The sequence below is a fragment of the Copadichromis virginalis genome, linkage group LG5 (assembly GCF_057382275.1).
Source record: "Copadichromis virginalis isolate Kocher_CV1m ecotype Utaka linkage group LG5, C_Virginalis_male_GT1.1, whole genome shotgun sequence".
Lineage (NCBI taxonomy): Eukaryota > Metazoa > Chordata > Actinopteri > Cichliformes > Cichlidae > Copadichromis > Copadichromis virginalis.
In genome coordinates, this window is record NC_140622.1 from 7,868,366 (window position 1) to 7,895,778 (window position 27,413).

Consider the following 27,413-nt stretch of genomic DNA (forward strand, 5'->3'; position numbering starts at 1 on the left):
TACCGAGGTCAGTGCAACTGGCCGGTAATTGTTCAGGGATGAGGGTTTGCTGTTCTTGGGCACAGGGATGATGGTGGATCTTTGGAAGCATGTGGGGACCACAGACTTCGCCAGGGACTCGTTGAAGATGTAAGTGAACACACCTGCTAGCTGGTCAGCACAGCAGCGCAGCAGACGGCCGGTGATGCCGTCTGGCCCCGCCGCTTTCCTTGTGTTCACTCTCCTCAGTGCCGCTCGGACGTCATGCTCCGCGATGCTGGTCACCGGTCTCTCGCTGATGACGTCACTGAGAGAGCTATTCTGCCTGACCTCCGTCAGCACCCAGTCTCTCCCAATGCTCATCAGGCACATCTTCCAAGCCCAAAAAACAGTATCAGGACAGCCTTACACATCAGTAGTACCTCACATTATCCCTCCAAGGTTTAAGTCATCATTAGTGATATCCCTAACCCTAAACCCTGACTCTAAGCAATCGAAATATGTACTTTTTTATTACTCTTGCAAGTTTTAGCATATCTAAAATTTTAAAAAGGACTTTTGTAAAAAAAAAAAAAAAAAAAAGATTCTTATTGGTTTTCCATAATTAGATACAATTTTCTTATATCCTGCTTATAACTTAATAATTGCTACAAATAGCTAAATCAATTTGTGACATTTCTGCCTCTTAAAGGAAACCCTAATTTTGAGGTGGTAAATTTAAGAAAAAAAGGTGACTCCTGAATTCAGTTTTGAGAGTTAGGTGGTGGTTGTGTTAAAGTGTGTGTGTGTGTGTGTCTCCCTCAGTTTGTGACAGTGAATAATGAGAGGTTATAGGGGAGGGAGACAGACAACGCCTCAGTGAGGAAGAAAAGCAGAAAACTGAAGAGGGGACAGGTTGAGTGAGAGAGGTTTGAACCAGAGTGAACTTGAACAAATCAACTCAGGGTTGTGTGCATACGTGTTATTTCCCAGCTCTACAGCAGGAGGAAAGAAAAACACAGCAGACAGCAGAACAAAACAAACAGAACACACAAGGGCAAAAAGTGCACATATATATAAAGAGGCAGAAAAAAAGCCATTGTTGGAGCCGGGGAACAAAGGAAGCCGAGACAATGGGGGAGAGGCTGACAAAAGCCGCCGGCCGCAGGAAACAGGCCGGATAACAATGCCAGCGGAATGTGCCGACCAACTCAGGAACATGGCAAAAAAAAAAAAAAAAAAAAGCGCCACCGTTCTGCGGAAAGCATAATAATGATTAGTGCCCCCCCCCTTAGCTTGCACACTGTGTTTCCAAACAAAGCCACCTGTCTGCCAGGGTCCAAGACTCCAAACCTCAGTGATGTATATGCATGCGTTTGTGTGTCTGTGTGTGTGTTAAAAGCTACAAAACACAGGTAGAAACGTTGTGCACCGAACTCAGCTGCCATGTGGTCACAGAAGAGTTGTTTACAGTCTGATTTTAGCTCCAAGTAATGGATAGAGAGTGCAAGCATTTGCAGGAACGTCCGTGAAGTCTGTTTGTTTCCTGAGACCACAAGGACTTGTCTGCAGATAATTTACATCGCAATGCACCAACTACACTACGCTCCAGGTGGCAGATTTCAAAGAACTATAACAAGAATGAATAATTGGCCGTCAGCTGTACATGTCTGCAACGGAGCATAATTCAGGTGAAAAACTCAATGGGTGCAGTTGCTCTGCAGTTGGTACTAGTCCAGCAAGCAACATCAAGCAAATCTAAGGTTATTATGTGGTGCAAGAATAACCACAGAAAACTATTGAGATACTTTGTCTACTGGAATAATGTTTAATTTAATCTTCAAGGAAATTGGCAGAATAAACAGCTAAACACTTGAATTTCACTCACTACTATGAGCTTGTTTTTTTAGGAAATCCTGACAACTAGATTAAAAAATCTTTAAAGATTGATATTTGTCTTGAACTATAAATTCAGTTCGTCGATAATAAATGCCACACTTAATTTTCTCAGCAGATGACGTGGATTCCTATGACCTCTTGAGAAAGGATAATGACAACTTGGACCAACTTGAAGAGGGCGATTTCCCTTTGCAATTCTACAAAGGCTGCAGTGTCAACCCTGTAAAGTGAGACACGTCCCTTACTTACCTGATGAGTTTAATGAACATATTTTGTTTATGAGAACACCAGCTCAACAGTTACGCGGCCCTCTGGGAACACTCCCGAAGCTCCTGACCGGCCCATCTGCCAACGCCAAGCAACATGAAAAACACATTTCCAGCACTCTAGGAAACACACAGTAATGTTGTTGGTGCATTTTAACACAAACCCACCTGCCTGGCTAGGCTCTAAACCTGTGTGAATGTGTGTGCATTTATGACTCGTTGTGTTTTCAAATCACAAAGCGATAAAAGAAAATCTAATTTACACAGCTGACGGTAACTAAAAAGCACAATAAACACACCTGCAAGCAGGGGGATCACCAGCAATTGAACTCATTTGTTGCCACCTGTTTGATTACTCTTGGTTTAAAGATGATATCACACTCATTTGTATATCTTTCATATTAAAAAAACAACAACTGTGATTTTGCTTCAAATTTTACTGCCTGATTGCATTTGTTGTCTGTCATATTTGGGAAAAGTTACCATCAGCTTCAAACCCACAACACTGTTCATCAGCCTAATCCTGTCTGACGTCTGCTTTCAGCTGTGGTGTGTAGTTTTGTAGGGTGTTGGGAAGGAACGATTGTGGAGGGATGGAGGTGGGAAACTGTTATAAGCGAAAACCGCAGCAGTCACCGTCCATGTGGTGGCGAGGGGCTGATTGCCGGAAGAGAGGGGGTTGGAGGGTTGTGCGCAGGCAGCAGTGGCAACATACCGAGCTGAGTCCCACACAGCAAGTTATTCCTGGGTCTTCCCTTCACGTTCCACAGGGGCTGGACCGCAGAGCTGCCACAGGTGGCTTTCACACGCCTCTGCACATACTCTGTGTGTGTGTGTGTGTGTGTGTGTGTGTCAGCAAGTGCAGAGGTATGCACAGAATCTCAGAAGGCCGCACTGTTGTTGTCAGCGAGGAATGTGCGTCCAGGTGCAAGCATTTTCACAAGCACAAAGGTACTTCAAAAACAATACAATTTGTGCCTTAGGGTGAACAATGCAAACCAGTCAAGGTTATCAGGTTATCGCTTGCCTTCACATCTCTCTCTAGTTAAACACACACTTAGCCTATCTGTACTGACTGCACCTACGTGGAACCTGACCTTGTGCATACATGTATATATGCGGTGTGTTGCATGACTTAAATAGCACTGGCTTCTTCTAAGGTTATCTGATTGAGGCCTGTTTTTCAACCACCTACGGTGTTATTCAGCTTTTATAGGCGCTCACCACATGCTGCTAAGAAATCACAATGAAACAGACCTCAGAGCAGCCAAGAGTTGTTTTTTTCACGTTTACTGAAAAATATTCCAATTATAGTTATATAATAGACATGGACATGATGATGTGTAGACTTTCAGCTTTCATTTGAGGGTACCCACATTCAAATGGGAAGAAGGTTTTAGGAGTTTCAGCTCCTTAACATGTGCCACCCTTTTTTTAAAGGGACCAAAAGTAAATGCACAATTAGGGCTATTTCATAGGCAGGTATGGGCAATTCCTTTGTTATGTCATTATCAATTAAGCAGTAAAAGGCCTGGAGTTGATTTGAGGTGTGGTGCTTGAGTTAGAAGATTTTGCTGTGAACAGACAACATGCGGTCAAAGGACCTCTGCATGCAGGTGAAACAAGCCACCCTTATGGTAAAATGGTAAATGGCCTGTATTTATATAGCGCTTTACTAGTCCCTAAGGACCCCAAAGCGCTTTACATATCCAGTCATCCAACCCATTCACACACTGGTGATGGCAAGCTACATTGTAGCCACAGCCACCCTGGGGCGCACTGTCCGGCTGCCGGACACTGGCACCACCGGGCCCTCTGACCACCACCAGTAGGCAACGGGTGAAGTGTCTTGCCCAAGGACACAACGACCGAGACTGTCCAAGCTGGGGCTCGAACCGGCAACCTTCCGATTACAAGGCGAACTCCCAACTCCCAACTCTTGAGCCACGATCGACCCTTAAGCTGAGAAAACAGAAAAAAACCCTTCTGAGAAATTGATACAGCATTGATACAGCGTTTGTTACATTCTGAGAAAGACAGAAAGCACCGATGAAGTCAGCACCACAACACACAATTCTGGAAAAATATCCTTTGGATAGATGGAACCAAGGTTAACCTCTACCAGAATGATGCCAAGAAAAAAATATGGAGAAGGCGTGGAACAGCTCATGGTCCAAAGCCCAATGGCTTGGGTGTGCATGGCTGCCAGTAGCACCAGGACACTAGTGTTTATTGATGATGTAGCACAGGACAGAAGCAGCCGAACAGATTCTGAGGAGTTCAGAGACATACTGTGTCTGACTGATTGGGCAGTGTTTCATAATAAAAATGGACAATGGCCCAGAACATACAGCCAAAGAAACCCAGGAGTTTATTAAACCAAAGAAGTCAAATATTCTTGAATGGCCAAATCAGTCACCTGATCTTAACCCAAATGAGCATGCACTTGTTGATGACTAAACTTTAGGGTTAGGCCCACAAACAAACAGCAACTGAAAGCTGCTGCAGTAAAGGCCTGGCAGATCATTAAAAAAGAGGAACACTGCACAATGGCACTGCTGTACTTCTAGAGTTCTAGGGTTCTTGGCCCTCAGGGTCCCCCCATGCAGTGCTCCGAACGTTATTTAAGCGTCTGCCAAATGCTGATTGGTTGACAAGGAAGAAGCGTGAAAAGACGTTAAAGATCAAAAGTACAGCATGAAAAGCACAGACAGTGGCTGCAGTGGACACTTTGCATAGTTTAATTCTTTGTTCCACTTCAGCTCTTTGTATGTTAGAACGTCACTTTTCGCTTCAGCAGTTTGACAGACCAACAGTGACACAAGCAAGAATAGCCCATGGACTGGCTGAACGACATACTTTGTTCACTGACGGCCAGACCGACCATCCCTAACTATCTACACACTATGAGCAAGCTCCTCTTGCTGAACCATAAATTGACTGGAGACCCGAGAAGTTGCATACTTTGCCTTGTGGCAAGTTGCATCTCTTGGTAACATGCTCTTCTTTGTGGACAAAAATATTAAATAATTATATTAAAGAAAGTATTCTATTTCTATATCTGCAAGTTATTAACTTAACCTAACTGCTTAGAAAACAAGCAACTGCAGTTTTTGCTAGCCAAAATTAAAGAGACGTATGATTCCACCTAGCTAAACAAACTAGAATAAAGCTAGCCAGACCTAGCGTTAGCTGATAACTACCACTAGCTCTGGCTAGCTTTGTTATTAATTAATAATTCCTAGCTCTAGCGTCATTAAAATACGATCACATTCGACAAAACACGTAATTAGTCTCTGACAGGAAGGATTCGGGGAGTTGATCCTCTGAAAGCAGACCACAGTGGCCTCGCTATCCAACCACAGTCATGGCTGCGCTGTTCCAGGACTACCCGCTGCGAGCTGAGCGCTCCCGCCACAACAGACAGGGAGGGGCTGGAGAATGACAGGGAGAGAGCATACCTCTGTCCTCTGACAAAAATGGCCTCCTTTCCTTTGAGCACTCAAAACACTGAAACGTTATACTTCCCATGACACAAGAATCACTTCACACAAAACCTTCAGTTACCCAACAAGTTGTAACATGTAAAACCCAACATTTCCCCCCAGGAGGCTTGGCAATGCAAATCCCTTCTGTTGTTCTCCCTTTCTTTTCTTTTCTTCCTTTGTTTCTTTATTCTTTTCTCACCGCTTGTTTTTCTTTTCACCTTACCCCTCCCAACAAGAGCAGGCTGCTGGGTTTATATCGTCCTTGTCGCTTTCTAACTGCTGCCTGAGGCAGAATAGCACAGAATGCACAATAGACGTAAGAGAGAGTGCCAGGAGCCATTCTCAGCAGTAGCGAGCAGCAGGATAAAATGTTAGACATCTAAAGCAGCCTACTTGGTGATAAACAAATAAAGACATTCTCTTTGTCGGTAGTGAGACTGACAGCTGTAATGGCAGAAGGTTCCTTCTGCCAAATGCAAAAAACAAAAACACAAAATCACTTACTTATACTTGGCTCAGGCACAAGAATCTATCAGGTCAAAAAAAAAAAAAAATGCAACAAACAAAGAAGAAGGTAAAATAACTCAGACCCTGATCTGCACGAGTTTCCGTAGCCAGTTTCATCTCTGAAACACAATCGCATTCAGGAAATTTTCTCACTTGTTGTTCAATTGTCAGCGGTGTCCCATGACCGAACTCACACTATAAGTTTCCAACCTGCTGTGCAGTCATGTTAAGACAAGTGCGAACCAATGTATAAACAAGTGTTTGTGGATATGTTTTGCAGCTAGCACTATTTGATTAGGGATGATAAAACAATTTAGCGTTCCGCACCAGCTATAGAGCCAGTGTGCCCACAGGGCCTGGCTCGGCCTTATCACGGCAAGAGCGTCAAGCAAAACATTACTCAAGCAAACCACATCACCAGTTCAGTCAGTGGTTGTGCTTCATTAGTAACACGGAGCATTAAAAACACACATATTCATTTTTTTAAAGAAACATGCATCTCCTACTTTGATCAGTGTCTATTTAAAGGAAAAGCAAGACTGAATTAAAAGATGTTCACAAACACTTACACAAGCACACCTTGGACTCTCACCTATCCATCTACCCTCTGTAGCTGTCTGTACTGACCTGGTAGTGCAGAGTGGAAGTGAGGAGATCCAACAGCGCTCCCTGACTGGAAGAACTGGAAGAGATCTGCTGACACAGGTCATAGTGAGTGTTTCTCCCTCACCGGTAACGCCTGTCTTTTCTACTCTTCTGTTACCTCTGACCAGCCCCCCCCCCCCCAAGAGGGGAAGTACAAAGAGCCTGTTCAAATCCCATCGTATAGCCGCCGTGTTTGCATAATTAGCATGCTGTTTGCAGGTAACCTTTGCTGCTTACAGACGTGCATGACACTGATCGGACCTCAACCAGCCAACAGGTTTGATTGCGGTGTGATAAGCACATTCACGGGCTTTAGACACTTTCGAACACAGTCGGCTTTATTCTAGGCTTTTTATGATTTCCAGGATGTGTGGCGGGGTGGAGGGGTGGGGGGACAGAAAAATGCCGGGTGGGTGGTTGTAAAGGTAAGGGAATAAGGCAACCGGTCACAACGAATCAAAGAGACAAGCAAACGATTTTAAAACGAAGCAAAAATAAAAAAATTCTTTAAAAAATCTTTACCCTACTATTTACCAAAAACTTTTTAATCAAAGCTCCGATTGCTTTATCGTGATCAGATCATTTGATAAAGCACAAATTTCAACATTTTGATGTACAATGCAGTATTATAAAGCCCCCTCCCTCACTGTTACCTCTCATTTTACATTGTTGGATGTAGTTTGGTCTCTGACTCCTGCGTGCAAGTGGGGAAAGGAGCTCCACAATTAGTTGCCGTAAGTGCACAGTGGTGTATAGTGCAGAGGTAATCTGATCGGACACACTCAAGCTGAAAATGTAGGGAATTCTGGTGTGATGCGAGATACAATATCAGCCAGTTTGGCAGCGCTGCGAGAGTAGTTTTTTGAAGAAAATAAGTAAAGCTTCAGTGAGGTAACAATGTTTAGTCAACTATGTTGTAAATAGATACAAGTAAGCAAACGCACCTTTATGATGTTCCACAAAGGTTACATGGGAGACACACATGATTTTACTTGCCCTCTTTTGTTCCGAGCACTAATTATCTCCTGAAAGATAACAAGAAGCCGTTCCATGTGGTCCATATAGCAACGTGATGATGTTTGTCATTGTGAAGAGAAAATGTGTCGTTAATAAGAACCTCTGCAATGCCATGTGTCTGTCAGCGTAAACAGTTAAAGGTGCTGGTGGGGATTCAACCTCAAAGGAACTGGATACTCAGTTATTTCCCAGCACAGAATAGTTCTTGTTCTACTTGTCCCGTCAGGCATGTTACTTTATTCTTTACATTAGGCGCTGACTACAGCCAAAGTGAGCCATTAAGCCATTATGCTGAGGTGCATCGTAAACACGCCGTGTTTCATGACCTGTGAGTGGCCAGTACCTTTGTCCATATAGTGTATTATGACTTGATGTGAGGTACAGAGTATCTAGAAAGTTTGCACTCATGCAGCTTATGGATGCATGGCAGTGTTTTCAGAAATTTTATCACTCAGTCCGCTCATCTAAATATAATCATCCCTGACTTGAGAAAAAGAAAATAAACATCTCAATGGCCTAAGGATGAAAAATTCAAACTCTAGAAACCAGTGGATGATGTCAGGTGAGCAAGAAAAAAACGAAGACATGTACTGCAGCTTATTGTGAGCATTCCTTTGCAATTTGTCTCACAATTGCAAATCACACTTTAAACTCCTGAATTTCAAACATGCACACAGTTTTACTTGACTTACACACCTTTTCAAGCTCTACTTCTCTGGATCTCCAACAGTTTAAGTCACTTTTATTTAACACTACCTGGCTGCTTTCACATTCAAAAGCTGCTTTTCAATCACATTTCAAGGCCGTCCAACACAACACTTGTACTGAACACTTGTAAGATCGCGCTGAGAGATGAGGTCTCAAAGATTTGTGAGAGTATGTTTTGGTCTTGGATTTTTTTATTTATTTATTTATTTTAAATATTGGAGAGGTTTGGTAACATGTGGGTACACACACACACACACACACACACACACACACACACAGCAGCTTCCTTGTGTTGCTGACTGGGCCTCATTAGAGAATGAGCTCTTAGGACTGGAGACACAAAAGCCTTGCTCTCTTCCTCTTTCCTTCCCCTCTCTTCTTCTGTTCTCTTGGCCTTTTGATGTCAAGAGTACTGAACCATGGTGCATAGTCCAAAGAATAACCTCATCAAGCATACACACACAGTTTTCCAATTTTTTCAAGTTTCTCTTCTTTCCTTTTAGTGTGCAATGAATGCGCGTGTGTGTGTGTGTGTGTGTGTGTGTGTGTGTGTGTGTGTGTGTGTGTGTGTGTGTGTGCGCACATACTATAAGGCCTGATAAGTTGCTGTTGTTCTGTGGTCGTTGGTCAGTTCATCACACACAAAGAGCAGTGTTGGGAGCTCCCGCACTGTGATAGAGTGATAGAGACATCACAAAGACTACATTTTACTCCCCTTTTCCTCTTGCAGCTCAGGGGCTGCCCCTCAGGGGTCCACCCACTGCACTGAGCACACACACACACACACACACACACACACACACACACACGCCATTCCATTACATCTCTACATCACCTCGTACTTGCAAATGCAACAAATATAGATTTAGTGGAGGTTACGTAAAGAGACACAACATGAATGAAGACATTTAGCAGAGATGCATATTAATTCGTACACTGTGGAGCAACTTTATTGTATGAAGACTGAGCTCTGTTTGGGTTGGAAGTTTAAAATCCATATTTAATAAAGGGAAGAAAATAGTTACAAGAAGGGCACACATCACAATAGGGCTGTGCGATATGACCAAAATCTCATATCCCGATATAAGAATTCTATCGTCCCGATAACGATATAAATCACAAAAATGTAACATTTTCTGTAAATTCTGTGAATCTCGGGCAGCTCAACTTGCGTGAAGTGTTTCCAGCTTTGCATCGTGTAGCTGGAGTCGAGTGTTTTAACCGATGCATGAAACGATACATTTTCAGACATAAGTTGTAACGGCCGCCGTTTTCTTTGTGAGTATTTATTACACGGCGTGCTGCGGGGAAAAAGCCTGTTCTAAGGTTTGAGTCTATGGTTTATTTTTTAGCACCTGACGGCTCTTTTTTGCTTCTCATCCGTAAATAATCTGCTCTTTCACGTGATTCAGTGTATTTTGAAAAGTCTCAACAGGATATTGAGCTTTATTGTGAAAGGCTTATGTGGAACATAAACAAGCGGACACGCGATGGTTTTACCGTCGTTGTTGCTAACGACAACGCATAAAAACAGGCACTTGTCCATCTGTAGTGTGGTTATATAAAATATAAGAGAAAGAGAGAACTTTAAGAAATTAATATAGCCACTACAGTGACCATCAAAACGATGAAAAAAATATTGCTGTAAACAGTTTATTTTGCGACACCACGAAACAAACGATAGCGTAAAATGAAACGATAGACGTTTTTATATCGTCATCCGATATATATCGTTATATCGAACAGCCCTACATCACAATACATTTGAGAATCAGCAGCGGCACGAACGAGCGAAGAAAAAATGTTTTGCATGTCAGATAAGAAAGCAAGAGGATTGAAAATCTCATACACACACCATGAGCGTGGCAAGAAAAACAAAATAATTCTGCTTGCTGGCCCCTGAATAGACTTCCTGACAATCTGAGGTACTAGAATCATTCTATGCACTGCTCATGGTGTTTGTGGCATACATGAAGTAACCTGCAGTAGAAGAAACTCATGGGGAAATATATTCTGGCTGTGAGCTAATCAAACGAAATGACACACAAGTATACCTATATTTATTCGTACAAAGTAGACATCAAACATTTTCCTAATTTACCATGAAATGAAAAATTCTGCTATCAGAAATTTAAGATAGCATATCTAAAGAGTTTCACTTACAAGAGTGCCAAATAGTTTAAATATGATACTAAATGCTGCAGCAAATACATACTGTATTTTTCGAATTATAAGACGCATTAAGCGAAACAAAACAGTCAGATAAGTCAAACTTTACTCAACTCATTCTTCCTGCTTCCTCCACTTGCGTACCATTGATTCATTAATGTTGAAGTCTCTCGCAGCTCGTCTGTTCACGTGTTGTTGCAGTTTATTAATGACTAACCTGGTATTGTGAATGGATTATCTCAGTCGTTCTCCTAAATGAAGTTTGGTCCGTTTACAGCATCCTGCCATGCGATTGCATTTGTCCCTAACCATCGGGAACCCTCACATTAATTTTTAACGAGTGGAAAAAAGTTGGCTTTCATCCTCAAGCTTCACTGTGTTTATGCTATGCTAACATAGCTGTGTAGCTAGCCACCATGTAGCACATGTAGCTAACTTCCTGCTAACTTCTAACTCAGTTAAATTGAATAACTTCTGTTTTCATGGATGCCTGGATGTTAGACTTAATTGTTACACCTGGTGAAGCAGCAACGCTGATCATTTTATTACAGATGAAAGAATTTAGACAGCTTTTTACTCTCAGTGTTTGTTTGACTTCGGGATCTGAAGCAGACGGAGTTTTGGACCCAGATTCCTCTTGACTACAGTAGCCATAATGTTCCGACAATCCATCAAGAGGTGTGGCTTTGTAGCTTACCAAAGTCATACTAAAACATTTTTTGACAGATTTTTGAGAGCCCAACCAGAATTCATACATAAGGCACACCAGATTATAAGGTACACTGTCGATTTTTGAGAAAATTAAAGGATTTTAAGTGTGCTTTATTGTCCGAAAAATATAAAAGTACAAATAATCTCCAGTCAATGAGAATATGTCATCTTTGTTTTTATTGTATTGTTCCTCTAAGTCAACAAGTCAACACTCATTCTAAATGAGACATATTAAAAACTATGTATTTTCCCCAGAATAGTACATGATGCCTTTCTCCACAATACAGTTTAGTTTTTATAGGGCTGGGCCATATCATACCTTTCACGGTAATACCGGTATAATGTTGGGCAACGATAAGAAAATGAAATATCGCGATAGAATATGGATAAAATGCGCATGCGCAGTGCCTTTGTTTTCATACACACATGGTGGAAAAAGCATGGTGGCGACGGAGAATGAGAAGGGCGAAAGCGGCTTTTGTCCATCAGATACACAACAAAGCACTATTTTTGGTAGAGCATGCTAGCGGGCTGTCGTTATTACCGTGTTTTTTGGAAAATACGGCACACTTCTGAAAATCAACAGTGCCCCTTATAATCCCGTGCGCCTTATGTATGAATTCTGGTTGTGTTTACTGACCTCGAAATGATTTTATGTGGTACACGGCACTCGAAAATCTGTCAAATGTTTCAGTACAACTTTGCTAAGCTACGAACCCACACCGCTTGATGGATTGTCGGAGCATTACGGCTATTGTAGGCAGCAGCCTCGCGGAGTGATACGTACTGTGCTTCAACATAATATTACCGTATTGTGTGTGTATAACCTCTTTTTAAGTTTTGTGGATATTATACATGGTTATGCTGAGGATATGTCGGACAATTTCCACTGGAAATGCTTTTTGGTTAAACTGTCAGCAAGGAATTTGCACTGTTACGTTTTTATATAACTTTAATGCACATAAAAAACAGCTGCTTGTTTAAGTGAAAATAAATTGATGGGGGTTTTTTTTGCACTAATAAAGTTGTGGAGTTGTAAAGTATTTTGTCTAGTGTCAATTATATCATCAGTTATATCATTATCGCAAATTTTCAAATGTATATCGTGATAAATATTTTTGGTCATATCGACCTGTTCTAAGTGTTTACATGACTTAGCGATCAGAGGGTTAACACATATTACCTCCTTCTATTGTTGTTGTTATGGTCAACTGTAACCCATGCCATCTTAACCAAATATAGAGCTGAATAACTAGTTTTTGCAGTTCCCATCACAAGCTCCCCATACAAATCCTAACATCAGTAAGATGGAAACATTAGTGGGACAGCTGCTTTCTTAGTAAATGGGCACCATCACCTCAAAGCAAGAGGACAAAGACGTGCACGTGAGGTTAACCGTAGATAAAGTGTGTAGAAGGAGACAGCATAACATCTACCAAAGTAGGGTTAAAATGTGACTTGGAGTCGAAAGTGCTTTGATTCATAGTGACATCACAATTTTAGCTGACTATACTGTAAAATAAATGTTGGTTGCCCAATGCGGCAGCTATATTCAAGCAGTACCAACTGCACATGAAATTCCCTGGGAAAATGGAGGCTCAAGTGTGCAACCAAAACAGGAAGAGGATTGTGCTTTTCACAGGTAAATGAAATCACGGACAGTTGGAAAACCATAATAACTGAGCAAACTCTGGTTGCAAAAGCCTGAAGCAGGAGTAAACCTTAGTTTGGCTTGATCTGAGACTTAAGGCTTCAAAACCTACATTTAGTTTATTTCTATTAGATCAGCAAGTAAAAGAGTCTGTCTCCTCATCAGCCCGACAATAGAGGACGGAGATATCGTCTTTGCTAATAACCATCACATTGATTTTATGGACATTTCTTTAACAAGAGATGGGCGGTTCTAAATATCAAGGCCTGGTTTGCATGCTGCAGAAAAACAAGCTAACTCAACATCAGTTAGTTACTCTAATACTCCACACAATGAAGTATGCATTTTAATTAGATGGGTTTAACATAGACGTTACCAGAATACTAAGAGACAAGTTAAGATCATCTTTCAGTCCCGATGTATGATCGGCTAGCTTAGATAAGGCGTGCCCCTTTGTTTTCCTGCACCGATGAGCTCAGAATAGTAGAAAAATAAATGCCTTACTTACTAGGTGATTAAAGTAATTTTGCATGTCAGCATTTGTCCATCTGTCACATAGGTGTTTTTATTTGTAACTTATAATAATACATTTACATAGAGTTTGAATAACTGATTAGCACCTATAAATGAGTTCACCCAAACTGAGTCATCTGCAGATCTTCAGCAACGCTGCTTCTGCTTTTGTTTCCTTCCTCCCTAAAAAAAATTATCTGTATCTGCTGAAGGTTTAACAAGGACTTAGACTGAACACGCACTGCGTATGAGTCAACACAGACCACAAAGATGTGCTTAGTTTCTTCAGCAAAACCACTAAGACTTTTGTCTGTCGTCAAGAGATCAGGGACAACTGCTTGATTTCAAAAGCAGTCCCATTTCAGTCCTTCTTATTAATACAGGAATGAGTCAGGCTTTGTCTTAAGCTCTGTGTGGTATTTGTCAAACAGCTTCAGTCTATCTCTGATAAGAACAATCAAGAATTTACATTTAAAGATGAATATTACTAACCCCTGACATCGCTCATTAAAGGAATCGTTTTGACTTTGCATCCTACCTTGGTTTGCATACTACTGTCTTCTGTTCGTTTTCATCTGTTCTATTGAGTGACGGTGTAAGGGGTTGTGGTTTCTCTTATTCATCTTGTTGCGGTGTGGCTGACTTTCAGCAGAACTGATAAGCACAAGCTTTTTGTGTTTCTCTTTTAACAAGGTAGAAGCAACCACAGCCAACACTGGTGTACTCCAAAATAAAAGTTTGGGTATTTGTTGCCACACAAAGTCCCAATTTACTGCACTTTGTTACAATTTACAACATACAGTCCGTGTATTTGACTGCTAAACTAAAGCAGACTGATGCAGAATGGAATTACTTTCTCATCTTTGTCAGATAGAGCAGCATGCGCGAATACAGACAAATGCATGCCATCAATTTAATTTCTCTTTTCCAACAGAAGCAGCACAACTGTGAGGGTTTTACAAGCACAGAAAAACAGCGCGGGGAGGTGAAGAGGGAAAAAAAAGACTTTTAAGGCAATATTGAAAAGATTCAGCTCAACAATCTTCCCAGTCAACAGGTACGTGAGGCGAGGTAAGAGCACAGTTTAAAGTTCACAGGCTCTCCAGACAGCAGCTGCTGTGCTGCTTCAATGCGCTGCTTTCAAGCACGGATTGTTTGTGATTCTCAGCAGAATTAAGTGTTTCAGTGTCCAAAACACTAAAAAAGGACAAATCCATTAGTAGTTGTCCATATATGTAAAAGAAATAGATAAAATAAACATAAGACTTATGTGTCTGTGTTTGTCTGTTTTTATATGGAATATAAAAATATTCCACAGTACTACTAATCATGGTAACACCACTGTACTGAAATATATCAGCCGTGACAGTGATGCCTATATGTTCTTACAGCATGCACCTCCATAGTGTATTTGGCTGAAAGTTAACATTTGTAGAATATTGACTAGAGTAGAGCTGACCTTTGCCTATATGTGCTTCAATGGAAAATTATGGAAGAAAAGAAAGAAAAAAATGAGAAAATAGTAATTAAAATAATTAAAAGTTGTGATTGAAAACTACACTAAAAAATAGCGTTGTGTCGTAGTCTTTTTTGGCAATGGGATGACTTAAATCACTCAAGTGTAGAGAGGTGGACGCAGTCTGCAGCAAGAACTGTGCAAACACAGGAAACTGTACTACTAGTTACAGTATTAACAAATCCATGTTATACACTTTATGTAATTGTATTATAAAGCATTTCACTTTGAAATGTCACTGTCATCAGTACAGGTATACTGTGATGCTCCTACCACAATACCCTGTCTTTTTTAATACAGCCAGAGCTCTCTTGCAAATGAGGTTTTATTCAAATCATATGGCCAACAAAAAAATGGATTAAAATAGAATTCGTTGTCACCGACTAAAATACTCCAAGTATACAAATTTGAAACTGATCTCGCTACACAGTGTACTCCATTCAGTGACAGTATAATGCACGCTTCTATTGTTTGTTTGTTTTTTCAAAATTTGCAGATGATACATGTACTTTTTTTCATTTTCTACAACATTTAAATGCATGATTTACTAGGTTTTCTATAATATGGTACTTTTTACACATTGATGCAAAGTCTATGCATTCGTTTTCCACTACAGCCATCCATATGAAAATACTCCAGAGTGATAAAAAAGTAAGTCTGAGTAACATTTAGAGTTAACTCAGTTGTTAACTTTATGTGACTGTATGTCTCCAGTACACTAACATCAACGTCAAACACATCTAACCCGTCCTCTGTGTTTAAATCCTGCTTAATACGCTTCATAATGTGCTCTCTCTATGACCACTGCCTCTCTCTTTCTCAAAAGCTTTCTAAATAAGATGTATAAATAGGCTGATGACACAACCGTGCCCTTCACAAAGACACCGAGGAGAGAGAAAAGAGAGGAGAACAGGACTCTGGCTTTAGTCACAGCCCCTTTTATTCTCCTGCTTTTCAGAAGCACAGGTTAAAAAGCAGCCATCTTTCTTTTCATGTCTCACTCTCGTCCCTCTTTCTCCCTCTCTCTCGCTCCCTTTTCTCTCTTCCCGTTGCGTTCACCGAAACAGGTCGTCTATTGTGGCGGCTAGCGAAAGGCTACTGTGGCATTTATCAGAGGAGGAGGAGGAGGTGGTGGTGTGGTGAGTGGGGAGAGAGAAGACAAAACACACTCCCAATAAAGAGATAGAACAAGAGAAGGAGAAGAAAGGATGTGTATGAAGGCCACTTTTTTTCTCCTCTTCCTTCACAAAGCCCCTCCACCCCCATTCCCTTTTCCACCCCCTGCTCCTTCAGGCTAGCTCAGACAAAGGAGGCCCGACTCTCACAATGTGCTCTCTCTCCTTTAGCCTGGCACACTTTATATCCTCACTCCATTTACTGCTTCTTGAGAGCACCCACATGTACATAACGTGTGTGTGTGTGTGTGTGTGTGTGTGTGTGTGTGTGTGTGTGTGTGTGTGTGTGTGTGTGTGTGCATGTTTTCAGGAGTTTCTAATGGTCATGGTGGTAGCAGTAGTGGGGGGGAGAGGGGGGGTCTATATTTGCAGAGGGTCTCATAGACCAAGAGGCCAGGACTCTGAGACGTTACTATGGCAACGCCTTTGAGCAGTAGGAGCACAACAGGTGATTCTGCTGAGGGACTGTTTGTTTCGGCACTGGCAAACTGCAGGAGGTCTTTGCTGCGTGTGTGTGCGCGCGCACACGCGAGTGCATATGTGTGCTTCAGCTTCACAAGTACAGCTGCGTATGCAACAACTTAGTGCCATAGATCTTAACCAGCTCCAATAAGCTGGAGATCATGTCTGAAGTAGCTGGCTGACCGCCGTAATGACACAGTCCGCCTCGCTACGCACACAGACCCAGCCCATGGCCCTGACTACACAGCACATACATCAAGATAGTGCCTGAAAATAGGAATACACAACAGAAGCCACTGCCTCTTATGTTAGGGCTTACAGAGAAATCCATTCACATAGAGAGGCCTGTTCAAGAAGGAGAAAGAGAGATGAAAGCAGGAGAACAGAAAGCAGTAGGGGAGCTCTAGATATTCTACAGTCAGGATATGCACTTACTGGCCATTTTGTTAGGTACACCTGTTCAACTGCTTGCTAGGCTACATGTCTAATCAGCTAATTGCACGGTAGCAACTCACAAATGTAGACACAATCAAGACGCCCTGTTGAAGTTCAGGCTGTACATCAGGATGTCGTAAAAACTGGAGTTCTACTGGGATTTTGCCCCACAGAATGATCTGAAAAACAGAAAGTGGGAGAGCATGCCTTGTTGATGTCAGAGCAGAATGGCCAGACTGCTTCGAGCTGACCTCAAATTACCACTTGTTACAACCAAAAAGCATCTCTGAGCGCACAACAGGTCAAACCTTGAAGCAGATGGGCAACAGCAGCAGAAGACCTCGTCGGATGCCACTTCCGCCTGCTACAAACAGAAAAACTGAGGCTACGATTCGTACGGACTCATCAAAATTGCACAACAGGAGACTGGAAACACACAGCCTTGATTTCTGCTGCAACATAACAGATTTGGAATTTGTCAACAAGAACAAGAAAATGGATCCATCCTGCCCTGTATCAAAGGTTCAGACTGGTGCTGGTGGAGTAGTGATATTTTCTTGGCACACTTTGGGGGCCCCTTTGTACGAGTTCAGGGTTGTTTAAATGCCTACCTGAGCAGTGTTGCTTAGGATGTCCATTTATGTCCACTACCTATCTTACGATGGCTGCTTCCACCAGTATAATGTGCTACAACATTTTCACTGGCCTCCATAGTCACCAGATCTCAATGCAATGCACCACGTTTGACAAAAGGGGTCCAACCTGACACAAGCAAAGTATACCTAATAAAGTGACCAGTGAGCATATACCGTGTGTAAAGCAACTACGACTTATAGTTTAATAATAAGTGTAAAAGTTTTTTAAAACCCAACTGTCTGATGTTTTGTTAACCCATCCATCCACTCTGACCTCCACCCCGTGCAGACCCTTCTTCTTATCTGCATTAACCACAAAAAAATGTGGTCATTCGACTTTTGGGGAGAAAATGAAAAGGTTCTTTTCATTCCTTTTTCTTAGATTCAGTAACAGCGTGCTTATCTCCTGGGCTGCCAGATGACAGAGAAGAAAGAAGAGCCCAGGTAGAAAAATGGATTTGCTGCCTTTCCTATTAGATGTGCAGAAACAGCTAAAGGTTAACTTTAGGCTGACAAACAGGACTGAACACTTTTTGCCAAGCAGATTATTTTTGAGAGGGTAAGCTTGTGTTTTTCCACGCTTTTCGTTTTGTGAATGAATAAGGTGAAGAAAGCCAAAAATCAGCAGTTGATGGAATCTGCCAGCAATTACTGTGTTATCGTTTTTAATTCCTTTGTTTCACGGAGCTCTGCTGTTTTCACAACTGCTCTGACTCAGGCCCGCTTTTGCACCGGCTGACATGCTCTTTCAACGCCACAAACACACACACTGTACTTTACTGTGGCACACACCTGTGCTGCTGCTGTAAATACTCACTAGAGCACTAAATGCATACGAATCCACAGCTGAAAATAGTCCCAAGACAAGTGCACTATGTCCTGCTGTTTGTGCCCAGCTGTTTTAATTACAGAGCCTTTTTTTAAAAAAAAGAAAAAAAACAACTTTAAATGCTTTTTTCCCCCAATTTTGACTACTTCTAGTTAAATACTATTGCTGACTAATGAAGTAGCTTAAAGAGTAAACTAAATATAGCTCTAGGATTTGAAAAGAAAGCTGACCATTCTTTCCAGTTAGCAGGCATCTTTTGTTTTTGGAGGTGACGGGCTGATAAGGTGCTTCAATGCCACATACAGAAATTTATCTGGGTGGTTTTGCCTTCAATTGTGTTAAACTTCAGGCTGCGATAAAACTGAAAGAAAGTGAACAAGAATTAAAACATGGAAAACTAAATCCTTATCTCATCTCAAAGGAACAGCAGTAAGAACAGCAAAGGTTTGGTGTTCGGAGGATGACGGTGTCCACTGCTGTAACTCGGCTTCGCTTCTCTCTTTATTTTGCAGAGATACAACAGCTTGGATGCATGTGAGCGCATGATTTTAGACAAGTTATCGCGCTCAGCTGTGGAGAGTGGGAGATAAAAGCCAGAAGAGTGTCTCCTGCATTACCGACGATGTGTGTCTGCGCCCCTATGCCCCCTCTTTCATTTAACATTAATACAATCTAATGTTACCCCACAAATGATAAGTCATCAAAGAAGTTCAATGCAGCGGAGGAGCGCTGGCCTGTTTTCCATGCTGCACATACACCACAAAGTCAAATACGCAACTAACTTCTAGCAAACCGGCACATAATGGCCTACTGTCGCTTTAGATTTCATTGATTTTTAAAAAGGAAATGCAAATCATGCTGGTGGAGCTGTTGCGGAGCAAACAAACGGTCTCTGGTCATTTGCAAATGGCACTATAGACCCACACACACACACACACAACAAACAGGTATACAGTTTTGTGTCCTGAATTTTTTTTTTGAAAATTTAGGTTTCACATAACAACAGAGCAGCGTTGTGCAGGAGAAAGTCATGTAAATGAACCAGGAAACCGGTGTGTTTTTATTTGTGTGTGCAGGGCTCGTCTATCAATAGAGTGTTTGTGAATTCTCTCAGAAATAAACAAATCGGCTGGAAAAAGGGTGGGAACAAGCCGATTATACCTTTATCTTTAACCGTGGCAAACAAAAACAGACGTATGTCCATATGCACTTCTCTGATAGCCATGCAAATCTGTTGGTTAATTCTGAGAAAGCAGTAAAAGGCGCTGAAACGTAATTTAATAAGGCCTTTATGTCACTCAGCAGCAAAAAAAATGAATAAACTGTCAGCGAACCTGATCAGTGCAGGCATTAATGCTATCTATTAAGCCAATAATAACCTCTTTAACGCACTTTTATCTTGATGAGAGTGGCACAAAATCCACTCATCATCATGTTTATTCCTTTTTTGTTCTTTGTACGTTCTTCAAATTAAGGGGCACGAAAAAGTCTACATAAACCTGCTCATTCACGTCCCGCATGCCAAACAATAGAGAGCCGTTATGCGACGAGCATTATGGGAACAAGAGAGACAAAAGAAAAACTCGCTGCATACTTTCCAACAAAAGCCTCCCTCTCCAGCGCAACATTCAGCCAAACACACCTAAGTCCTGTAGGAGCTTGTATTCTGACATTGCGTGCTGAATGAACACACGTGCATGCAATGCAGGCGTGGAGAGGAAAAGTTCAGAAAACTTTTTTTCCCTCTCTCCTTGTTGTGTGTTTTTCTTAAAGGATTAGAAAGTGATCAAAAGTAGCATGAGAAACACGGCGCAGGGGCCAGCGTTCGAGAAGGGTTCCGTTCTTTCTTCTTCGGAGATGATTTACAGCTGTTGATAAATAGCCTGCTGTGGTTTCGCCCCCCTCCTCTGGCTTTACGGCGCGTTTTTATGGGCTTATGACAGCATTCACGGATGGGTGAGCGCACATTCAAAGCACAGCTGGCAGAATGTAAATGAATGACATGCCAGGGGTACAGCAATCCCGTCGATATATTTTAAAAAGATAAACAAAACAAGTGTAATGTGAAGCTTTTAGTGATTAGATGCTTCAACCGTGCAATCAGATATAAGCCTGCAAGACAGTCAACCGCGAGGACACAGTGAGTTTGGTAAAAGAAGGCTTTGCCGAGGTTGAAGCAGGTATCTTACCTTGAAGGTGTGTGCAGATGTACACAGCAGGGTGTGTGTGTGCGCGGCTGCAGTATCTCTGAAAGTGGCCCATCACCAGTGTAAGACTTGTGTTTTATCACCCGCCCAGGATGAGTCTTCCTGTGTGTGTGTGTGTGTGTGTGTGTGTGTGTGTGTGTGTTTCCTCTCAAGTGTGTACAGTTATCTTTCTTTTCTTTCCTGTACCAAGGCAACAGGTGGAAAGTGTCTTTAAAAAGTCCTCTGAAGAGTGATGAGCGATGTTAAGATGAAGCAAAGGCATTCAACCAACCTCTCCACCTTTGTGTTTCCTTCACAAAGACATGACTTCTAACATCTCCACCTGAGATCCTTCCATCTCCACTTTTAATTACTGCACTCTCTCACCCCGTTTGCTTCAGAGATAACAGAAATGAATACAAGGAGCACCTTGAAACTTCTCCGTTCATCCGCTCTATCAAAAGCTCCCTCTCTTCGGCACGTGTGCTCGACGCACCACACTTTGGTCTTTGTGATAGTGATGTACAGAATCATTAAAGACTACATGTTCACGGGTCACGATGGCTTAACGCGAGGAAAAAGAGGCTGTTAGATAATGCAAAAAAGCCCATTGTGAGGCACAGAAGCTGACTGCGATATCACGTTCCTATCAGGGACATGGTGAAGAATTAACCAGAATAATCACACTTTATAAAAGCCAAGCACCTTCGTCACCAGAGAAGCCTGAACACAGGCAGGAATTTACACAGTGTGATCTTAAACAGAAATATTTCATCAAATTAAACTGAATATCTAAGCACTGTTTTTACCAGAAAAAAAACAGTTTTTTTAGATATTCAGCATATTTTCATTTAAGAAAAACAGCAAATAGCATCAACAGCGCCATCGATTAATCAAATAATCCAAATGCACTCAAAAACAATTCACTGAACATGATTTAAAGCATTGCAAGAGTTGATTAACTTGTTGCCACAAAACACAACAAAGCAAAGTTATTACTGATCTTGGTGACTGACACCTAATATGTCACAGTTTACCTACTTTTTTATGAGTCTCTTCTAACTGCATTCAACAGATGTTTCCTTTAGGCAGGCACCAGGCGGGAGAGCTTTTGAACACGCAGCCATTTAAACTGGTCTGCACATTATTTCTGCACGAGGAGCCAAATTACTTTTGCTCAATTTAACTTTTTGTTTTTGCAGACCAAAAGATAAGTCAGTGAGACGTTTTACGGGAGATACACCTATACACAAGTCAGGTGCAGTAAGAGTAAAAGTGGGTAATAAGAAACTGAAGCGCAGGTCTGAGAGGCTAGCCTTGACTCAGAAAATAATAATAATATTAATAGTAATACTAATAAACTTCATGTATGTAGCACCTTTTAAAAACAAAGAAAAAAGGGCTTTACAAGATAAGACAGAAAAAAAGGCAAATAAGACATTTAAGAGTAGATGAAGGTGGGACATTAGGTATAGTGTTGCCATTACATAGTTTGTCCAACAGTGGGCAGCGATGACGCCATAAAATACTGCGATTTGAACGGATTTTTGTCAAAATTAAAAGGTAGATATTATTTTGTTTTTATAACAATCAGCTGGCTGAATTTCTTTTCTAATAATGTTCTATAAACACAACACATGATTTTATATGTTTTAAGGGATTGTTAAACGTTGGCTTTGCAGAAGTATCAATATAAGTACAAGTCTCTAAACTCTATCACATGTGAACTTATTACCACAGTAATTAATTGATATTATAATTAAAGAGTAATTAATTAATTAATTAATTAATATTATAATAATTATTAATATTATGTTAATAAAATGATAATAACTACAAATACAAATTTTTCGATATCTAACTGTGAATTTTTTTTTTATTTAAATTGTTTGAAAATGTTTTCTTACATTTAAAGCTGTCATATTTTAGCCAGCCAACATGCAAAAGCAGGGAAAGCAGTAAATCATCACATCAGAGATCAGAAAACATGCAACTTTTTTGAATATATAGTTAAATCAGTGTTAAGTCAGGTAAACTTTACTATCAAAGAGCTGTTTTGTTGTTGTTTTTTTAACAATTTCTGACCAAAAGAAATCTCAAACATGATTGGGCCTTATTATGAACCTGCTGCCCACATAAAAAAACCCTTTCAACATTACTAATAGGTGTGAATAATTTAAATCTTTTACCACATATAACAATAGTACAGCAGGCTGGAGGAATATTTTGAATAATACTGTTTATGAAAAAAATGTTTTATTAGGTTTATTTGCCAAAGTAAACAAATTCTTTATTGTCATTTTGCATTTTTGTAAAACAAAACTCTTTCAACGCCAATCTTTTTCACAGCAGCATATGGAATAAATAAAATAAAAAGAATGAAAAGGACTTAGGCACTACTAAACTGGCTATCGCTAAGTTGTCTTTGTTGGAATTGTGTATGACTGCTCATTACTAATTAATAGAAACATGTAAAAGCGAGAGTCTATCCATCCATTTTCTTCCAACTGAGGTCTTAGAGGAAGAGGCAAGTTACACCTTGAACAAGTGACCAGGCTAACGCAGGGCTAACACACAGACAACCAAGTTCCAGAAAAGGGGAGAAGGCAGAGTACCCATGCAGGTACAGGGAGAACATGCAAACTCTACACAGAAGGGTCCATCTGCCTGCTGGAGTTGAACCCAAGACTTTCTTGATGTGAGGCAGCAGTGCTAAACACTGCAAAACTTCTACCACAGTTCTAAAATGTTTGTCTGTAACTATCCTCTGCAGGGCGCTTTGAATCTGATTAGCTTTAATATATTGTACACAGTTTAAAGTATCACACACCTCGAGGGACTGTTGTTCTGTGCTATGACACAATATTTTTTTAATGTGATGAAGAATGTAAAGAACCACTTAACCCCCTCAGGCTCAAATTAAACTTTTTGTTGCTAATGCACAACTAAGTCCTGCAGTGGTACTTCTGAGTAAAAAAACTCATAAAATATGTATGTGGGGTAATCAGGTTGTTAGTTTTTAACTGTTGCAAATCGGCAATGCCTGCCTTGAGAGGGTTAAAGGAATAATTTTTTTTTTTTAAATATTCATTTCTACTTTTTATCTAGAGATGGACAAAACAGCCACATTCAGGACCAGCTGCAGGTTCAAGACTCCTGGGTTAAATAATGATTCAGCTGATCGACTGTCGACTATACTACACTATGTTATTCATTTTTAAATCTCATTGTCCAAATTCTTTGCACATGAAAACTAATTTAATTTGTTCAGTTTGGAGGTTTAACCCTCAGGAAGATGGATTAACAGCAAAAATTTAAAGCACAGTGAGCTGATGTGATACAATGATATGACTCTGTCACCGTATATTTAATTTCTAGGTTGCTGCACAATATAAGTGAAGTCCTTATGCCGACCCGTCTGAAGAGTCGGACAGACAACATGCTTATACTGTCGCTCAAGCGGCAGAGTGATGTAGTGATGTATGTAGCGCTCATGCTTGTTGCGATTCTTCCAAAAGAGAAAATGCAGTGATGGTGGGGTTTTTTGATTGGCTTGGCCTCACACTGCGCTAAAGGACAGGCTGAGGAACACACGCACACACACACACAGACACACCATTATTCTCCATTGTGCTGTTTATCTGTGGACTCCTGGTTCAATAGGATTCAGAGAACAATGTCCAGAGGATACAAGAGGTCAGGAGGAAAGACGAGGAAAAAACTTAGTCTGCTCTGCTGCCCTGATGGAGACATCCAATGCATAGGAAGTGGTGCACACACACACACACACACACACACACACACACACACTGGACTGGAGCGCACAAATTTCAAGTCTAAAAAATTGGTACAAACAATGACCCACTAACAGTAGATTTATTGTAAACACGCCTGCTTACAACAATTTGTTATCACGCTTCACAGGAAGACCAAGTGTGGATGTGAATTCATAAACTTTAATCTTCTTTACTGTGCCCAGTATAAATTAAACCCACAAAAACCTACTGACATCTCTTTTCAATCATGACATGCCCAATCTTTCACAAACACCTACAGGACAGCAGCAAGTGCAACAATGACAACAACAACGTTTTAGAGAACATCTGATGCTTAGCTCCATTTATGGTACAATATTGATAAATGAGCCCAAACTGTGGCTACAGTTGCTTTCACAATTAACTGATTCATTAGTTGGTCGATAACACGCCCATTAAAAAAACCCAGGAGTCCAAGGTTGACATCGCTTTTCTGGCCTAACAAGGATCCAAAACTGCCAAGCATGAGAGCGCAAAGTAACAAACTGTCAGGTATTAGAAGCAGCTAATGTTCTCCCTTTCACAGTCAGCTTGAACAACCAAACTCTGATTACATCAGTTTGTTCCTGATTCTTTATAACGTTACCTTTCATTTGTGGTTTGCCATGTAGGTGGAAATTTCTAGTAAACAAAGGAAACAAATATAAACTTCACTCCACCCCTATAACTTTATTCTTATTATAAAACAGTGGTAACTACTTTGAGCAGTGCTAGCACATGAACTTAGCAGACACCTGTTTGCTAATTAGAAAGCAATATATGACGAGGCTGTGGCATGAGACACGACAGTGCTCGGGCCAGCGAACAAAGCACGAGTGAAGGTGCAGGTCACCTTTCCCCCAGCATGAACCCGTTCACCTGGGAAGACAAAGCTCCAAAAGAGAAGGTGGGGCCGGTGGAGGGATAGGGAGGGGGTGGAGGTGAAGGGTGAAAAACCAGTCCTCGAGGTTATGTGTGTGTGTGTGTGTGTGTGTGTGTGTGTGTGTGTGTGTGTGTGTGTGTCAGAAAGAGAGAGGAGAGCAGGAGTACATTGCTGCTGACAAGCAGACTCTTTACATCTGCATTGCTTGGTTCTGTTGTCCACCGCAGAGATTGAAAGATAGTGTGTGTGTGTGTGTGTGTGTGTGTGTGTGTGTGTGTGTGTGTGTGTGTGTGTGTGTGCAGTAAGCTAAAGTATATGAAGATGCAGCATTAAACTAGCCTCCAAAAAAGAAAGAAAAGAAAAAGAAATGAAGGGCAGCAGGGGGTGAGAAGATGGGACTGAAGAGTGAAAGAGGACAGAAAGGAGATTGACAGAAAGAAAGGTCAGGGACTCCCCACTGACGGACAGCTTTGTATGCAACCAGCCACTGTAAAGACGAGCACACACACTCACACTCCTTCCTTCCACACACTTTGTACTCGGCACTGAGATGTCACCTCTGAACTGTTCCCAGACCTGTGAACCGTTTCCCACCTTGCTAATGCCTGACCCTTTTAACATGCTGAGAACCCCTGAACATACTTAAAGGAGCCTAAGGTGTCACCTCTGACATCACTGACCCTCAGGGCTCCACTGCTTTACAGACCAGACCGCTGCAACACAGTGCCACTGCTTCCCACCCCACAGCTTTATAAAAAGATATTTCTATGCTGGCAAAATTTCACAGTACAACAAGGAGAACTTTCCTCACTCTGAAACTTAATGAAGTTCTAATTATTCACTGCCATACTTCAGTGGATCAGCTAAAAATGGGGCTTTATGGAGAAAAGAAGGGTGTTGAAGTCTTTGCTAAAACGTTGACACCTGTGCCTATTCTCGGTGAACCTGCTGATATCCGCTCATTTGCATCTGCCAACAGAACTGACATCATCCCCATCACCACCGCCATCATCATCATCATAATAATAATTTCCCACACCACTCGATAATTGTGTAGCGGAGCAGTGAGGTCGAGAGCAGCGCTCATTTTTCCACATAATTATGCATTAAAGTCAAAAGTCAAAAGAAAGCGTAAATGGAGAAGCTGGTGCAAGTTAGACTAAATGGGAATGTTGGGAAAGTTAGAGGTTGATGGATGAGGTGGAATTCCGACTGATCTGAGTTTGGGAAGTTCCTTCCCAAGTTCTTATTAACGACAGTGGTTAATATTTCCACGAAGAGTGACCATCAAGCTTCCACTCACCAGTCCCGGTGCGCCCTGCGCTCTCCACCAGAGAGACAGGAGGGGGGGGATAAACTTCCGTCCTCCTCCTCTTCCTCCCCCGCTTTAATTGCTCACCGCATGCAAAGCACGGTGGTTTGGGACAGACGCTTCTCCGCACGAACTTGTCCTCCCGGTCCTTCGGAGTGGAGAGAGCCGGCTGCTGTTTGTGGTAAGATGACGGTGAGGAGTGAGAGGCAGGCGGAACACTGCTGCGATGCGTAAATGTTTTTGGAGACGGGGAGCGCGCACACTCACTCACTCACTCACTCCCGGTGACTTTCTGTTTGCTTGTCTGGGTTTCCAACTCTCACCGTCCCCAGCGCCCTGCAGCTCACCTCCCACTTAAAGGGAGAGGGACTAATTTCCAGGTGGCGGCTGTGAGAACACTTACACACACACACGAGTGTATCAAGGGAGAGAGAGTCGATAATCTGTTACTGGCTCCCGTGTCTATTGAAACGCACATTGACTACACTGTAAATGACTATTGATTGGAGAGACCTCACCAACTGACGGCCTCTTCTCTCCCTCTTAGATCCATAACCAATCCAATAAGCAAGACTTAATAGCAAAGATACCGGCAGGGTCGTTTAACTTTACAAGTACATATAAAATAAATAAATAAATAAAGAGAGAGAATGC

The 27,413-nt window shown here is 41.5% G+C and overlaps 1 protein-coding gene across 3 annotated transcripts in view; it reads right to left on the minus strand.

Annotated features, from left to right (window-relative positions):
* The window catches only part of sox13 (SRY-box transcription factor 13), a 51,311-nt gene extending 24,246 nt beyond the window's left edge, over positions 1 to 27,065 (minus strand). For 2 of the 3 annotated variants that reach the window (XM_085455702.1, XM_085455701.1), the window contains exon 1: positions 6,746 to 6,828. In XM_085455702.1, the coding sequence (XP_085311828.1) occupies positions 6,746 to 6,828 (83 nt within the window). Of the gene's footprint in view, positions 1 to 6,745; positions 6,829 to 26,750 lie in introns of those variants that run through there. The other variant, XM_085455703.1, reaches the window with a different exon arrangement.
* Between the last annotated feature and the right edge of the window lie 348 nt (positions 27,066 to 27,413).